At 36.9% G+C, this 18,675-nt stretch overlaps 1 protein-coding gene across 1 annotated transcript in view; it reads right to left on the reverse strand.

Annotated features, from left to right (window-relative positions):
- Positions 1 to 15,483, reverse strand: part of LOC100550313 (interleukin-6 receptor subunit beta-like) — a 30,995-nt gene extending 15,512 nt beyond the window's left edge. The window contains exons 1-7 of the mRNA XM_010725430.3: positions 15,342 to 15,483; positions 11,100 to 11,180; positions 9,682 to 9,993; positions 7,798 to 7,930; positions 6,950 to 7,110; positions 6,459 to 6,610; positions 4,763 to 4,922 (exon numbers count right to left, since the gene is read on the reverse strand). Coding sequence (XP_010723732.1) covers positions 4,763 to 4,922; positions 6,459 to 6,610; positions 6,950 to 7,110; positions 7,798 to 7,930; positions 9,682 to 9,993; positions 11,100 to 11,166 — 985 coding nt within the window. The 5' untranslated portion in view covers positions 11,167 to 11,180; positions 15,342 to 15,483. The remainder of the gene's footprint in view (positions 1 to 4,762; positions 4,923 to 6,458; positions 6,611 to 6,949; positions 7,111 to 7,797; positions 7,931 to 9,681; positions 9,994 to 11,099; positions 11,181 to 15,341) is intronic.
- Between the last annotated feature and the right edge of the window lie 3,192 nt (positions 15,484 to 18,675).

Consider the following 18,675-nt stretch of genomic DNA (forward strand, 5'->3'; position numbering starts at 1 on the left):
AAATTGTTTCCTTATTTCCCTGAGAAGAAAGAAGGCTTAGGCATGTTAAGTGAAATAGCTTCATGGAAAGGTTTCTTGAAGGGATGAATGAAATACCAATTCTGCTCCAAACTCACAATATCAAAGAAAGTGAGCATCACCACACTGAGCATCAGTGACAATGGCCAAACTTGTCAGGGCTAAGGTACAGCTAAATCCACAAAGTGCAACTTGTGTTCAGAAGCACAATACCACACTTCTGCATACCAATAACCTTGTTGCACTTAGTAACCACTACACCTTCCCTACCACTCAACATCAAGTCACCTCAAAATGGCAACTGCAGAGGAGACTGGTTTCTCCCATGAAAAAATACTTTTACTACAAAAATGTAGGAGGAATTTGAATAACAGAACTGCAATATTTTTTGCACAATGCTACAATAGTTTTTGGTGTCAGTACCATTAAAAATTTAAGTAGTACTTCCATTGTAAGTTTCAATTCAATGCAGAATGAATCTATCATAGTGCATAAAGCAAGAAAAAGTGGCCAATTCTTGGCAAGGACTTTAACCACAAGGGAAAGAATAGGTCTTGAAATGCATTTACATTTATAATCTTGCTAGACTGTGTTTGTGTGGGAGTTCTTTTATTGCATTTTCAGCATTAATAATTAAAAGATTTGGCAGTTCCATGTCTAAAAAGCAATGTCAAGTCTACAGGGTGCATCTTGCTTCTGCCTCTTATGCTCTACATCAGGAGAAAAGAGCTGGGAAATGAGGCCAAGTAAGTTATCTTATTTCTGTACGCAGCTTTGATACACAGAAAGTGGAAACAGCACACACACACCTCACTTAATGCAGATCATGACTACAACATGACCTGCCTCATGTTCTTTTCTTACTTTAACACCTTGGCTCAGGCCAAAATAAAATATGGATGCTCGATCACTAATAGTGGTTTACTTTTTTTTCCTTTGCAAAGCAAGCTGCAACAGCCAATGCAGTCTAGCAAGCAGGAAATCTCCCATTGCTCAGTTTGAGATAGTAACCACAGAACACATCTCTTCTATGCAACAGAAAGCAGAATAGCACTGTCACTGAAGTTGAAAAAAGTGGCTAGGATATTGAAAGAGTATTTTTATAATACCTCCAGAGAAAAAAATAATTTTTGACTAGAGCTGAAGGTAAGTCATTTCATACTTACAAATTCCACTCTGCTTAATGGCAAGTTCTACCTACAGGTGTTCTTTCTGCTCAAATGTAAACTCAAAACTTCATTTCCTGAGAGCTCAGTTAGGATAAATAAGGACAGACTTCTGACCCAGTGCAGTAGAACAATATGCATGAAGTAGTGTTTTGAAATAAAATTCTTTACTGTTTTAACTCTGTTTAGAGACAGATGTACTGAAGTGCTTGGAAGGCACTAAAGAACTGATTAGAAACTGCCAAAGGAAGACCAAGAAAAGCGCACGCAAAAAGACTAAAAGCACAGAGAAGGGGGAAAAAAAAAAAAGGACTAACTTAGAAGCTAAACAAATACCACAAAGTGCTTAAAAAAAGAGGTTCCCTACCAGCTATCAAGTACGGAAGTAGAAGTCAGTGCACTGTCTTCATACTGGGTAGGATCATTATGGAACAGATATAAAGCTAACATTGCAAAGTAGAAATGAAACAGAACCAAACCAAACTACAACGGTTTCACACCTTACAATGCAAGAATTGGAAAGGAAAAGTTTCTAACTAATAATAACCAAGTTTCTTGAGAAATAAGGCTTAAAATCCCAAAAGTCCTTATTTCTCTTTAAAGCCAGAAATCAGCACGTGATTTCCAATTCTGCTGATGACAATTTAGAAGGAAATCAAACAAGCTTCTAAAAATCAAATTTCTCTGAAGGTAACTTATTCTTGCAATCCCCAGAAATCACTAGATATACCACTGTAATACACACAATTGCATAGCAAATCTCATCTACTGGACACAAATACCTATGGCTACAGTTGCTATTTGTGGGTACAAAATAGATGTTTCCTGATAAGGATTATGAAGTAAAGCTGCTAAATCATTTCAAAATTGTCAGAATTCTCAGGTTACTGTTCAGCATCAATATCACATGTTTATGTCTTTGCCATTAATGTAGCATGTCACCAAGACATTTTGAACACAGAATGCAAGCACCGTGCAATTTTCTAGAATACTGGTCTAACTTAAACAAAACATACTGCCCAAATCACCAGTTTTCTGATTTGATTACACAGGCAATAATAATGGCATAAGTAACTTAAACATCCAGCCATTTCATTTAACATTTGCAACAGACAGCTGTGTAGTTAAGTTTTCATATAGGTTCTGCTGATACTGTGAACTGGATTTCTTTGTCTGAGCCTTGCACGTAGTAGAAAAAGGATAAAGACAGAATGAGAGACTTCCTGAAGTCCTTTCCTACTCAAGTTATCCTTTTACCCTATATATTTGCAAGCTTATCTAGCTATTTGCAGGAGGTGACACCACCACTGAAGATGTAAGCAAACTCAGAAGAGAAAGTTTCACTCTCAGCTTATCTATAAGCAACAAAAATACTGATTAATTAGCAAGCAATACAGAGGAAGAATGAATATTCTGTTTTCATTAGGAGGTATAACTACAGCAATCTGTTAAACCAGCAGAAGAGACTGTATTAACACTTACTAAAAGCTCAGCAGACCCTAACAACAAATTAGTTCATTTTAGCTGTAGCAAGAAACATATTAATGCAAAGTGTTTTGACACCAACAGAGGTTCAGACTCAAGAAGATAGCATTTTGCACTTCTTAAAAGATCTATTTAACACTCTTAAGTTAGTTCCAGTTCAGTCTAACAGATGGGTCATTCAAATGAATGACAAATGTTCAATGGATCACAGAACATTGATGAACATCAACAAAGTCTGGGCTTGTATCTGGAGATGATGGTTCGAATCCTATGGATGAACACAGTGCAGCAGACTTGTTAAAAAGTTTGTTCAATTAAACAGCAGTATGCGTAGATTTAGACTGTGTTTGTATACACATTTCACAGCTTGCTGCTTGTTAATGGAGAAATATAAGAATCCAGTCTTATATCCTAGAAGGTTTTGCAGTAACAAACATATGGATGTGATTTTAATGCCAGTGTTCCAATAATTATTGCTCACTACTGTTTTGCAATTTGAGTTTACAGTCGCTACAGGAATTGCTAAGGCATAAAATGCTACAAAACAATAAAAATACATAACAGAAAAATGCTAAACACACATAGTATGCTCAACTAATAGTTTTGGCAACAACTCAGTGGCAGAAGGCACCATCACTTTACTTAAACACAAACTTGCAGGAGTGCCTCATTAGCAGGATATACTGGAATGACTTCCATTAGCTGTAAAAGGTAATATATACAGTAGCAAGGTGAGGTGTAGCTACTTTTCAAGTAGTGTGTTCATGAGAAACTGGAAGCAAACAATGCTGCTACAAAATACAGAATGCAATGAATACATATTTTAATGGAAGATGCCCCAGCGCAGTGACAGTCTCAGTACCACTGTCCTGAAGGAATATGACAGAGTCTATGATTAAATAGCACAAATACAGAACACAGTTCATTGAAAAAAGACAAACAGCTGACTGACAAAAAGCTGAATGGCCATGGCCAGTCAAGTTCATCAGCTAGACGCAGTGTGGATGGACCTTACACATGATGCTGAGTATTCGTCCTGCAAAGCTGTGGAGGCTGACCCTTGACTTCTCAGCACCTTTTTCCCACCAGGGCTGTGAAATTAAAACTTAGCCTACTGGTTAAATATGTCCCATCTTTTGTGTTTGTTAATTGTGAAATATTTGGTGTACAATTAGAGGCTACCACATCCTAGTGTGAGATACAGAGGTTGGTGGCCCTGCATGTGGTAGGGGGGTTGGAGCCTGAGAATCCTTCAAATCCTTTCCAACCCATTCTACAATTCTATGCTTCTATGATCCTGCTCATCAAGTCCTTTATGGCAAGACTGAATATGATATGAACACTGTGCCCTTTAAGAGCTGCTACAGGTAAAATGTCTTCCTCACTAAGTCACAATAGCAGCAAACCACTGTTCAGCCATATTGCAAAGGGAAAGGATATCTTAAATCTAGATCTACAGGATTTCAACAAAATCAATAACTGTCATAAAAAATGGAAATTGTGGCAAAGCAAACATTTTTTGACTAAATATTGCTCAAATAAAACCATTCTTCACATAGGCTCGTCTTGCTTAAAGTCAGTGATTTATCCATGGTGTTCTCTTTTTTTAAGGCATATCAATGTCTACCCTATTAAGGATGAGCAACTGTGCACAGAGTATCATAAATTAGTGGATGCAAGACACTGCAAAACTAGGCTGTGGTACTGTGACAAGCAAGAAAGTGTAGCAGACATAGGAAAAGTTAAAACAGTATTCTATTTACATGCTTCAGTGAACAAGAGGCCACACTTCTATCTGCATGTTCTTTTTTCAAGTGCTTCTGTTTGAAAAAACAATCTTCTTGTTCATAATTAAGTGATGCTAGATCACTTACTACTTCATTTGAGGGCCTCCTTAGCTCTGAACTGTTCATGAACTAAGGCACTCTGTCTACTAAATGAAAGCTTTCATTAAAAAAACAGATTCTATTGCAGAATCAAGCATACAAATCAAGCAGCTAAAATGAGGATGCAGAATTTCAGTTGGCTATTGTCAAACTGCTGAGCACTCAGGTGTTTTTAAAGCTGGCAATCAGTTTTCATATAATACTTACTATCTTCAGTTGTAACCCCAACTTTTTCTTCACTCCAGTCACTCCAAAACCCTACTCCATCTTCCTTCATGCATCGAATTGAAAAGACATACTCTGTGTATGGTCTGAGACCTTGGATGCTGAATGAAGTTCTTGGTGAAGCCGTATCTTCAGGAGGAACCTGTAAGGGAAGGAAGATTGTACAAGCTGATAAAAAAAAGCAAATTTGAAATCTGTACTACTACAGCTTCACATTCAAGAGGAGTATCCACTTCAAACAGCTGAAACGCTATATTACAGGGTCAATACAACAGTGTTCTTGTCCCTTTTATTTCCAAAAGATTAAATTCTCAACCACTGATGTGGCAGGAGTTCAGTCACAGCTCTATACATTTTTTAGGTGCATCATGAAGCATATATGCAAAAACAGGTAAGCAGCTATCTCAGAATAACTCTTACATTCTGTTGAGTCTTTTCATATAGATGATTTTCTGTTTGCGTAACTCTCATAAACATAAGGAATACAAAGTTTCTTCCTTCTCCTGTAACTCCTCTTATTGATATGTAATGCTTAGCAAAGCTCTGAAACATGAGGATGGATATCTCCTGGATTAACCACTGCAGAATACCTGTGCTCGAAAGCATCTATCAAGCTAGAGTACTTAAGATCATGACTTCCAGTGTTTTGCAGTTGACATGGAAATACTTTGAAATATTTTGAAAGTCTAATATTTTCTTTCAGAGCAGTGTAGAACTTTGTTAATAAAAGAGTTTATTTCTCCGTAATTCTTTTTCCTTTTAAAATGGCAACTGAATGCAAAAAAAAGAAAATCTTACTGTATAAGTAGAAAAACATATATAGATAACAGATTAATGTGTTCACACACACACTGATTCCAGCATAAGTAATTCTACTTGCAAGTGAGGCTCTTCGGAGTTTTCTTCTTTTTTAATCAACCAGTTCTATGATTCAACATGTTACATGGGGAAGACAAGTTAAAAAAAGACTTCATAGTACAACAGATCAACAGATTCTGAAATTGCAGGATAAACTGTACTGAACAGTGTTGCGCAAAATATCAATACAGGAGACCTTAAGTTATAAATCTCTGCATTTAAAGCAGATGTTCCTTGAAAGAGATACACCATCCTAGTCACAAGCAGTTTTTGCTATGCTACCTGCTCCAACATTGTATTTTGTGAAGTTAACATCAACATCTCTTTCAAGAAGTCACAAAATTCAAAATACTTTTGGATCTATGTGATGAAACAAAAACTGGACACATTTTTATTAAAAAAATTTCTGGAATACCACTGCTCAGAGAATGCTAAGAAAAAGGGAAAAACTGATAAACTACTGAAGATACAGCTAGGGGATGACTTAAAGGAAAAAAAACCTCTTGATGACATTGACATATTATACATGTATGACACACACTCATTCTTTCCTGTTGTGATTGTGTCAAGCTAAAGGCATCTATGCAAGACAACCAGACTGTTGTACCGCACATACTCTTGTAGCTATAACCAGTTTTAAAAAAGCATCCCAGCATTCTAAGCTACATTTAGATCAGTAATTTTGCATCAGATCAGAAATAGGCAAAATGTTGGGATACCACATAAATTACAAGATGAGATGAAATGTTAAGTAAACTTCAGCAGTAATTTGACAGATGGCCAGGTTACAGCAGATAGTCACAAGAGACATTCTTGTTACCTGCATCCAGTTTGTATCACTACTGATCCTGTAGCGAATATTGAATTTCAGTTTCATCACAGCTGCTGAAATCCGGTTCTCCCAGGAAAGCTTCAGAACAGTAGGCAGTATTCCTGAGTTGACTGATAGGTTGTGTGGAGGCAGTGGTTTGACTAGAAGAGAAGTAGTCAGTCATCCCTGTAGCTGCATTATTTTTCCATGCCTCTAGCAATTAGTACACTGTGCTGCAGCACTATCATTAAGGCCTTCCACAAGTCCAAATGGCTGCTATTTCACAAAAATTTCTAAAGCAGGCTACATAAGAACTTTGGGCTCTAAAAGCAATCAAATCTTCCAAATTCTGATTTTTGTTCAGCACAGTTCAAGTTCTATCTAATAATACTTGGAGGTGTTATATTTATAATGAAAAATATGAATAGCTATTTAGCAATATGTACAGGAACAGAAGTCATGCATACTACTAAAACTTTATTAATAGGGATATTGATTACCAATCTCAATGGGGTCAAAAACAAGACGATCAGATTCAGCCTTTCCAAGAGCATTTGCCGCTTCTACCCAGACCTCCAGGTTAACAAAGAACTGAACATCAGAAATGGTACAAGAATTATTTACAGATTTCGGTATGCAGTCAGGAAAGCTTTCTCGTGACCTAAGTAAAGAAAAGCATATAAAATTTTATTTCCCTTAGAGATTTTTGTTTTCACATTTAAGGTTTTCTAGCTACCCATACTTTCTACCACATTCATTACCAAAGCACTTTAGAAAAACCAGGGGAAATGGGAAGCTGTAGGCACTTATTCCCAGAGAGGGACTCCAAATCTGTCTGTTCTGCTTTACGTGAGAAGATACCATTTGAAAAACATTTTAATTTGACTTCACAGGAGAAAAAATTTTGCTGAAGATTAGGATTAGACTGTGGACCAATAACACTGAGTTCTTAAGGAATACACAGTAAACAACTACAAAATCCAGTTATTATATGCTGTTATCTTTACCTACTTAGAATGGCACAGAACCATCACCTAAGAAAAAACAGTATATATTTTGGGTCCACCCACATAACAATTAGGTGTACTGTACTCAACCATGTTATATACTTCAAGAACAGAAAAATTAAGATGCTGCTGCTGTAAAATGACTGCAGTAAACAAATTTCAAGTTGGAGTTCTATACTGTGAACTGCTTTAGCTCTGCCCTCCCCTCAAAAACATGCAACAATGTTTCAGAACACTGAATTAAAAAATGATTTCAAAGTATCAAATAACTGCAAGGAAGTTTGGTTTTGCCTACAAAAATTGCTTAAAATCATTTAGATATTATATAAAGAGCTACTTACCACCTATATTTCAATCTAAAATGAGTATCCAGGAATGTATGCCTTCCAGGGTTCCAGGTACAGTTCATAGGATATCTGAGATTTGACAGTTGATATACAATACAACTTAAGTTTTCAGGCTTCTCTGGGGGCACTGTACAAAAAGAATTAGCAATAATTAATATATATATTTCATCATGTACACAATTCCATAAGAATCATGATACATGTTCTGTTACAGCAACTTCAGAAAGCACCAGAAGTATTCTTAGTCACATATTTTTAAAGGAGGAGGAAAACCAAAGTCATTAAGTTCAACCATCTACTCTGAGAAACCATAAACAAAATAAGGAGCAAATGCCTCACAAAGTAACAAACAGATACAAGGCAGATAAAAGTATCGGCCATCTCATCTACCATGCTACACATTTTAAATGACATGGAACAAAAATGACAAGTAGTTGAGCTGCAATGGCATATGCTGACTTTGCCAATAACTTGAGATATAAGGCAATTGTTGTGTGTCTTCTAACTCAACCCATATATGGGAGAGGGAAGGTTTAGTCCCAGATACCTATAAGGAAGATACACAATCTTCACAGCGCACTTCAACAGTATGTAAGAAAATTTCAAAGAGCAGCTGATTTTTTTTTTTTTTTTTTGCTTCTTGAATTCAAATAATGATATACAGAGCTAACACTGAGTTTGTTTGTAGCTTTTAAGATATCACCGTTTACAACAGTCTAATATATTTAATCTATCTTCTTTTTAGTATATTTAATCTATCTTCTTTTCAAGCAGAAGATCCAATTTTAAGCAATTACCAACTTATAAACATACAATTCTGTTCTTCAGTATTTGTACTGTTCTGAAATATACTGTTTCTCTCTGTTCATAGGACATAGGACAAATATACTGTTCATAGGACAGTGACAGAATGAAAATAACTATGCATCTCAAAATTCACATGTGGATTACAACTCAAGTTACCTGTACTGTCATTTAATTTATCACAGGATATTCCAGATGTCCTCTACTTTCCCTATATTTCATCTGTTCCACCTCTCTTGGGAGGAAATGTACTCATCAGAAGTTGAAATGAAAGTGCTTTTCTGCAAAATCTTTTCAACTCATAACAACTCAGAATTGTATTATCTTAAATAGCAAAGCTAAAGCAGCCCTTCGTATAGAATTCCCATAGTAACTCCAGTACCTTCTGCCAACATTAGGAGGCAATGTAATTCACCAGCTATACTCAGGAAGGAATTCAGGACACAGAAACGTTACACCTAAGCCTTGCCTCAAAGAACACTTGCTCAGAACTATGCAAGCACAATCTAGATTGAATAAGGAAAGTTTACAATTAGGAGTACTTTCTTATCTCTAAGAGTACAGTAATTCAATAAGCATCTTCCCTTCTAAAGGCAGCTCAGGTTTAATTTAGTGGTACAGATGGACTAGATATTTCTCAGTCCACTAATGAAGGAAATAGTAAGCTTATTATGCTATTACAAAGGTAGTATTTATAAGTTATTGCACTTCCTTCCTTGCACGGAGGGGGGAGGGGAGAAGGGGGGAAAATATCAAGGAAAGTTCGATTTCTCTTCAGGAACTTTTTAAATTAAACTCCTATCTTCTTTCTGAAATTCAAGGCTGCTTAAATACTTTTATCTGAGTGAAATACTCCAGAATATTTTCCATTTTTTAGAAAACTATTCTATATTTATTCACCAGCTCTTAAGACAGATATTTTATAGTATTTTTTATATAATTATCCAGGAGGTGAGGGACTGGAAATAAACATAAAAGTAAACATTTTTCATTCTTTTCCCTTTTTCACAGAAGCAATTTTCTTGGGAGCTATTGTTGAAACAAGAATTAAATTAAAAAAAAAACAGTACTTACAGCCTACTGTAACTGAAATTCCATAAATATTCTGCTCAATCTGTCCATCTGCTAAAACGTTGCATGTCAATGGAGAAGCCAGAGAAGAAGTGTCATTAAATGTGACACTAGAAACAGTTATATTTATTTCACGGTATTGTTCTTTAGGTACCACCTTATTTTTCATTTTCCATATAATTTGACTAGCATATATATTGCCAAAGTCAAGGCAACTCTCATTCAAAATGCACAGTGCTGTGAAATTAGAACCCAGGGCCAAAACTGGAGACTCCGGAATGATGTGACCACATGACTGAACAAGTCCACCTGAAACTAGAAAAAAAAAAAGTAAAAAAACAACAATGCACTCTAACTGCTGCTACAACACTACTGTAATATTGAAGATATTACTACATCTGCCTAAGCAGGAAACTAGTTACCTGACAGTTACAAAACAAACCAGAGGGGCACAATCAGTCTACCATTACTTAGGCTTCCAAAAAATAGTTCTGCCAAGCAGGAAAATCTCAACTAATAACCACGGGTTTTTAAAAAGACTGAGAGAAAAGTCAAAGACAGAAACATTGAGTATATTTTGAAGGGCAAAGAAACTGAAGTTACTCTTGCATATAAGAAGTTATTTTCTGTTGAGAGTTAACAAGATCTGAGGTGTGCACCTTCGTTGCAGTAGACTAACTGTAGAAGAATCACGTGCAAACAGTTGAATAGTTAAGTTACCTATTTCAGAATCATTGACATGTATAAGAATATTTGGGAATGAAGGTAAACACGTTTTTTTTAAATATTCAGCAATAAAATTGTGATTATTGCTACATAGGTACACAAATGTCAGCTCTTAAAAGATTAAACATCAGATGACTGAAATGCTACCTTGATTAAACCAGCCACAGTAAACATCTTTAGAATGATCACTTCCCACACAACAGAAGTAGCCCACGGTTCCAGTTGATGACAGAGATCACAACTAATTCACTGAAAGCTTAGTGCTTTAACACCTGCTTAGTCCAACCAAGGTAAGCTTTCATTTAGATTTCACCTGGCATATGCAAAATAAAAACCAACAACTTTGAAGCAATACTGCATTTAAAATTACATTTTAATGTGATTTAAAATCACATTAGCAGACTGCAGTGGTGGATTAGGTCCTATACAGTGACCCCACAGAGCTAGCTGTTACAGATGTGAGTCAGTTTCTCTGCCTCTTTACATTAAACAGTCGTAACTAGAAGCAGAGCGGAGTATTAGTTAAGCACTGCATTACCTCACTGCAAGATTAAGAACATAGCCTAGATATTAATAGATCTCTCATTTTCTGCCCCAAACCTGCAACATATATCTAAAGAAAAAGCAGATGTGTGTTTCAAGCATCCAATTAAAGAACTTCTGTAAATCTATTATGTTTAAGATGAATGACTTACCTTCAAAGGAACAAATATTCAAGAACAGATAAAAGCAATGGACCGCCCAGTTCCACCCAGAAAACATGCTGGACAGAATTCCTGTTAAGAGATTAATGGAAAAGAAAGTTCTTTAAGCAACTACTCTTCCCTTTAGATCATGGTCAGATTCAAATTCCTATTTGCTCTATGACAATCTCTCAGGTATACCCTTCCTCCTCTCTGACCCTCCAGAAGTACTATCTTCTTACTCTCTAGGAAAAGAATGGGCATTTTTTTTCCATTCTACACAATGCTAACGTGCTCACAAGCTCAACGTCTATTTAAGACAACTGATGGAGTTCAAAGTCTCTTAACTTACACAGGAGAAGCTATCATACATGAAAAACTTCATGGGTACTTCTGTAGGAGTTCAGCAGTTCTAACAGCATAACACCATGACTCAGATTTTAAAACAAAATCTGTGGTTTGATTATGATTACCATTATCTAGCTTTCAAAGATGCTGATAAAAGCACCTTACGTTAAGGTTCAGAATAACAGACCACAAAATCAAATATTTCATTCACACTTAAATTACTTAAAAATTATGAAGCACAGCTTTCACCTTGAGAACTTCTGACTGCCACAAAAAAACCACTACCTAGCTTGTACAATACTTTCAAGAGCTTCTAACTTCTCAGAAGCTGTTTAAGTTTCCACATTTGCTGTTTCTAAACTACAACAGAGTTCTCTTGCTCTCAGTCTTGAGAAGTCCACAGAACAGTTCAAAAAAACTGAAGCCAGGGGTCAGCTTTCACCTCAGTTCTTTGGAGGCCAGCCTCTTCTCAGTTAGGAAATAGTCCAAATTAACAAAGCAAGCTATATTATGTTTAATCACCTCTATGTGGTTTGCCTACTCAAACGTAGCATCCAGTCCACAACATTATTTCTAAAAACACTGTTCTCATAGCTAGGAACTAAACCTAGATTCTCTAGTTATAAAAATAATTCTAGAAATGCTAGGTTCAGTTCAGCTTCTGAAGTTTTCACCAATCTGACAAAAATTATTTGAAAATTACTCTGCACTTAATCCCAATAAAAGAAAACTCGCTAAGAAATTTAAAACAACTCCACAGTATTCTCTAGAAAAGAAAAGCAGAAATTGCTAATACAAGAGGGAAAGGAAACTGCAACATGTAACAGAAAACACTCCTGTGTTTTGACTACACGCAGTTCCGCAGTTACAAAAAGATGCAAGGCATGCCTTATATATGTCATGCTAGAATGAGACTGTATAAATCATTTATGTACAAATGTATCAACAGCAATCCAAACTCACATTCCTTATACATCAGCATACCTAAGCCCGCAGATTTAAAAAAGAGGCTAAGTAGTATGATGTAAAGAAAATTTATTTTCGTGGGAATTAGAAGACAACACCTGAACAAAAGCTAATCTCAAACCTCTAAAGCAGTGTCTTATCCACAGATGTATTACAGTTTGTACTAAAATAATAGCTATTTAGCAGAATATTTGCATCCATACTTTAGAACTCATTATTCAAAGATAAAAAAATATTAAAGAAAATTATATACTACAAATATAGCTGATTAGAAGATTTGGTAATTTGGTATTTATAGTTGTCAGCAGGTATTTATTTATAAATGTTAAGCAGTAATCAGACTCTGCATGGAGTTCAGAATCAAAAAGTTTTTTCTTTTTAAATATACAATGGTATGAAAATCATCATATGGTTTTCAGTGCAGCAAATCTTTAGATAAACTGAATGCAAGCATACAATGAAAATAAAGCAACTGACTTCTGTTCACTACAGTTGCATCTTCTGCTATGTGAAAAATTAGATTTTTACGCATCCATTTCTCTCTGCATTTTAAAATCCCAATTGGTTCCATAAATTTAAGCAGATCTAGGCAGCGAGCAAGACCAATGGCATTCTGTTGGCTTTGGTCTTAAGTCCATGAGGGAATACTTGCATTTAGTGACCTCTTCCAGTGTCTTAACATACTCTAACATTTATCAGAAGTGTCACTTGCTACCTGAAGCTTGTTGTACATTCAGTACAAGCCTTAAGATTTGTTATTTCAATCAAGATGATTTAAATTAAATAGCTTTGAAACAATGCAACGGAGAAGGTTTTGAAGCTCCTGAAAATCCTACAGAAAAACATGAGATAAGTGGAAAGAAGGAAGATGCACTACTTTCCTGCTGATTGCCAAAAACTGCTAACAATAGCAGATGTAAATTCTATGCTAGAAAAAAAAAAAGAAAAAATGAAGCAAATGTAAAAAGGCAGAACAAAATTCAAGAATAAACAACATTCCTCTCCCAGAAAAAAAAAAAAAAAAATACAAAAAACAAAAAACGTTTTGCTATCATTATTAGTGATGTATTAAAAAAAAAAAAGCTGTAACGTCAGCTAAGTATTGCATCATTGCAAAGTTGTTAGTTTTTCTTTTAGTAACCATTTATTTCAGGTTAGACAATAGATTCACAAAGCTAAGTTAAAAACTGTCGATGTAAAAATCACTAAGTTAACTTAAATATGGCTCAGGCTAATCAGAGAAAAGATCTGAGTCACCTGAAGGAACATAAACCCAACTTAATAAACAAAAACCAAATCAGAAATTAACAGCGACATAGAATTCTAACATTTCTTCTGAAGTGTAATTTTTTTTATATGAAAACAAAATAAGATGAAGTCATCATTTTAAATAAATACCATTATTGAGATTCAACTCTTTTCCCTGTTTACTTGTCCTGTGCATAATCTAATTTACACATGAGAAACCTGAGGTCTGATTCCCTGCTACTCTGCACTTTGGAGAGCTTAGTATTCATTTTAAGGGAGGGAAAAAAAACCCCACCAAAACAACAATCTCTCCACAGCTCATAATATCATTTCACTGTACTCAGCTCCTGAAAGGCAGGAGAACTGAGAGTCATGCTCCATCATCTGCAAAGAAACATTTAATTGGAAATCCCACTTGCCTACACTATAAGGAAGCAAACAGATGTGAACTGTATCTTCAAAAAAATCGCACTGAGCTCAGCATACATCAGAATAGCCTAAAAGTAGACATATCTGACATTTTCCTCTTCTAATTAATCCAATTACAAGATTTAAGCTGCAGACACCTGAGTCCACAAATAGGCTACTACGATGCCCTCTAATGCATGCTATTTTTAAAACAAAACATGAATTTCTCTTTTTATAAGATTAATTCTTAAGTGAAATTTAATTACGGAGAAAAGAATCCAAGTTACACTGAACAGTTCCATTCATCCTGCCTAGAAGACAGTTGTAGGAAAAAAAAAATTAAGGGCCTAATACCTAACAAAACAAACAGCCACACTTTACAGTATGGGAGAGATTTCTACAGATATGTTTGCTTTCTAATCCAAGCACATAAAAGTTTGCCAGTACAGAAAACTTGCATATAAGCAAAGTACACAAAACTTGGCAAGATGTTGTCATTCAAAGAGACATACTACTAAATACCTATTGTTTACGGCTAACAGCTTTGTATGTCAGACTAAGTAGCAGGTCTGTATGAAGGAAAACTCAGACTCAGCAATTAGGCAGCACAGCCAGAAATCCTGTTTTACAAGCGGGTGCTTTTTGTTTGGAATCGAATGTGAAAGTTCAACTTGACACTGAACTAATGCTGGCACAGATAGTCTGTTCAGAAGCTTCTTCTTTAGGAAAAAAAAAACTAGATCAACAATTTATCTACACTATGTACTTGTTCCAGACCACTAAAACAGTTTTTCCTAGCCAAGCTTACATAGGTACAATGCTAAGTAAAGAAGAAAGGGAAGCAGAGAAAGAAATGGATATTGGAAAATATAACCACAGTAAAAACAAAAAAACAATATGATCAGTTTAGAACTATTTGTGGTGACAGCCTTTAGCTCACATATTGTTATTTTTAAGAGGAAACCAACAGCTCAAGAATTGATCTGTGGAAACCTAGAAACCTGCCTGAAGTCAAGCACCATATGCGTGGAGTAGCAACAGTATTTGGTTATCACAATTTTAAAATACCTTTTGAAGAAATATCAGGGATTCAAGCAAAAGGGGTGGCTTTACTTATTCTAAGCAACATACAAAAACTTGTTATTTTAATCTTATTTCATAAGTTATGAAAAAAATCCTCAAATGAATAACATGACGACTATAATTCAAGTGACACACAAATGACAATTTCAGTTAAAGAAACTACAGCAAAGTGGCATCATCTTGCTAGAGAATTCCACTTACAAATCAGGCAGCATAGGTTACACCAAGACTCCACAGGGAGGTGTTAGGTCTAGTAAGGCTAAACACCAGGTCAATCACAGAAGCTCAAAGGCTGCTGGCAAACAGATTCCTGTTTATGAGGAACTTCTAAGAAAAAAAAAAAAGAGTCAAGCTTACACTTTTAAGCAGTAATCTCTCACCCAGAATCCACATATCTCTGGTAAGCAGAGTGAGGAAGCTGTATACAGAAGTTATACTGCAAATCAGAGCTACTGCTTGAGGTTTCATAACAAGGAAAAGAGTACTTAAAACCAATCCAAAAGCTGCATCTATCCTCAAGTACTTCTGATTACTCAAGCTATAACTGCTTTCTAATTAAGAGTATTTCATCTGCAAGCTTCCTTCCTTCCTCCAAGCCTACATCCTCTTTGGCTATACTTATGAGACTCAAACACATTTTCAAAGAGAATCACTTGAAAATCTTAAATAGCTAAAATTGGAAATTTACTTTAAACATTAGGAGAAAATTCTTTACTCAGAGGGTGATGAGGTGCTAGAAGAGGCTGTCCAAGAAGCTGTGGGTGCCCCCTCCCCAGAGGTATTCAAGGTCAGTCTGGATGAGGCCCTAGGCAGCCCCATCTATTGGGTGGCAGCCCTGCCCATAGCAGGAGGCTGGAACAGAGTGAGTTTTAAGGTCCCTTCCAACCAAAGCCATTCCACGACTCTATAATCTTACACACATAGTATACTCTGAAATTCATCTTCATACTGAAGGTATACTCCACTATAGAATAACCTCTATTGTTTAGTTTGGAAGGGATCTCTGGGTCCACCTGGTCCAACCCCCTCTGCTCAAGAAGGACAACCTGGAGCACTGTGCCCAGGCCCATGTGCATGCAGCTTTTGGAGATCCCTGAGGAGGAGACTCTACAACCTCTCCAGGCAACCTATGCCAGTTCTCCAACTGCACAGCCCAGAATTGCTGCCTGGTGTTCTAGTTAGTGCCCATTGCCTCCTGTCCTGCACAGGGCACCACTGAAAAGAGTGGTTCCATCCACTTTATCTAAAAATACATGGAGGATACATTGATAAGATCCCTCAAGCTTTCTCTTCTCCAGACTGAACAACCCCAGCTCTCCCTCAGAACTAATGTCATATGAGATGCTGTAGCTCCTTCATCACTTTTATTGACCTTTACTGAACTCTTTCCAGCATGTCCATGTCTCTCTTGTACTGTGGAGCCCAGAACAGTACTCCAGAGGGAGCCTCACTACTGCTGAGCAGAAAAAAAAAAGAAAAAAAAAAGATCACCTTTCTAGACCTGCTGGCAGCACTTTGCCTAATGCAGCCCAGAGAACTAGTATCCTACTTTGTGACACAATCTGCTGGTTCATGTTCAAGCTGGTGTACACCAGGATCCTTTGTTCTCTTCTGCCAGGCTGCTATTCAGCTTGGTGACCCCCAAGCTGGTACTCTTGCCTGGGTTTGTTCTCTTCCATGTACAGACTCAGCATTTCTTGTTGAACTGCAATGCAATGGCTCCTATTAGCTAACTTTTCCAGCCTACTGAAGTCCCCCTGGATGACAGTATCTCCCAGTTCTGGATCATCTGCAAATACAATGAAAGTACACTCTGGCTAATCATCAACATGTAAAACAGGAATGGAAACAGTATGGTGCATTGTGCATACAACTAGTCATTGCCACTCCACCTACCACCAATCATCACAATATGCTCACAGTTTTTCATCCACTTCACTGTCCACACATACACTAACAGTTTGTCTATGAGATTCTTATGGTGGTCAGTGTCAGAGGTCTTAGTGAAGATCTGCAACAGCCCTCATTTTAGTTCCTAGTCTTCCTTTAATTAAAAATCCACTCACAGAAGCCTTTTCTGACATGTGTGATATCCCTTGGCTAGATTGAATTCCATTTAAAATTTAGCTTTCCTAACTTAATCCTCTGATGCTTGAACAACATCTGTATTTCTTTCAGACTCCTCATCCTTGCCTCCACTCCTCTGTATGATTCCATCTTGTGTTTGAGTTTGGCCAAGAGCTCCTTGCTCATCCATGCAGACCTCTCAGCAAATTTGCTTAACTTCCTCTTTATGGGAATACTCTGCTCTTGAACTTGGAAAAAATGATCCTTCAGTATAAACTAGCTTTCTTGGGTTCCTCTTATCCTCAACGGCCTTACCCCAGGCAATTCTTATTCTTCCAAGCAGATCTTCGACAAGGCTAAACTCTTCCCTCCTATAGTACAGGTTGGGATATTACTTTTCACACTCCTCCCTGACCCAACAAGGATCCTGAACTGTACAGCCTTGTGGTCACTGCAGCCAAGGCTGCCTTTGACCTTCACATTCCCAAGTAACTTCTAATTGCTGGTGAATATGAGGTTTACAAGACCACTTCTTGTACAGAAGTTATCAGCATACTCCAGGAACCTCCTGGATTGCTTATGTCCTGCTGCATCGTCTCTCTCTCTCTCACTTTCCTGTTGCTATACACCAACAAATATAGCTTGTTAAATTCAGAAATTACTTGATTTCAGCAGATGATACCTTTTATGAATCATTACTCCTTTGAAATTAATAATATTTAGTTAATAACTAAATTTATGTTGTATGAAGAGGACAAACATTCTTAACGTTACCAAGAGTCTGAACTCTTCCATTTGTAGACCTCTGTTTTTTTCCCCCTTCTGAATAACAGCACAGAATACCAGTAACAAAACTGTTAACTCTACTGGATTCTACCTGGTTTCTCTGTCAGAGATACTTAACAAGCAACAAATCGCAACCAGCTGGCAGCCACCTAGTCAGCCTGAAACAAGAGTGAGAACTATGAGACTGGAATTTATTTGCTCTCCACTGCCAGTCCATTTGGCAAACTGTTCTCCTTTGTGCCTGAATTTCATCAACTGTAAGATGGAAATACTGACAACAGTCTTCTTGAGGAAGACTATAAGAGACTCACTGCAGGGACAGGTGGAGTTCAGGGACACTCTGAATGTGCTCAAAGGCCCAGCCTGCACACTGCACCCACACGTCATTGCTCTCGCCGTTGGGCGTAGTGTAAAACAAAACATATATTTCTTCCAAGATCACGAATTTTCTACATCCTGGACTAAAAGATACATGAAAGGCATGCAACAACACAAAGCACATTTCAGTGAGAAAGAAGAGACATGCTGATATGTTCAATCTCACCAGACCTACGGACATCTGAAAAACATACGTCCGAAAGACACAGCCACGAGGGGGGCACAGCACCTCCATTAGGACTGCCAACACACCGCACCACCGGAGGAAAACACAGATAACCCACTCGCCACGCCAACGGCTCGG

The sequence above is a fragment of the Meleagris gallopavo genome, chromosome Z (assembly GCF_000146605.3).
Source record: "Meleagris gallopavo isolate NT-WF06-2002-E0010 breed Aviagen turkey brand Nicholas breeding stock chromosome Z, Turkey_5.1, whole genome shotgun sequence".
Taxonomy (NCBI): Eukaryota; Metazoa; Chordata; class Aves; order Galliformes; family Phasianidae; genus Meleagris; species Meleagris gallopavo.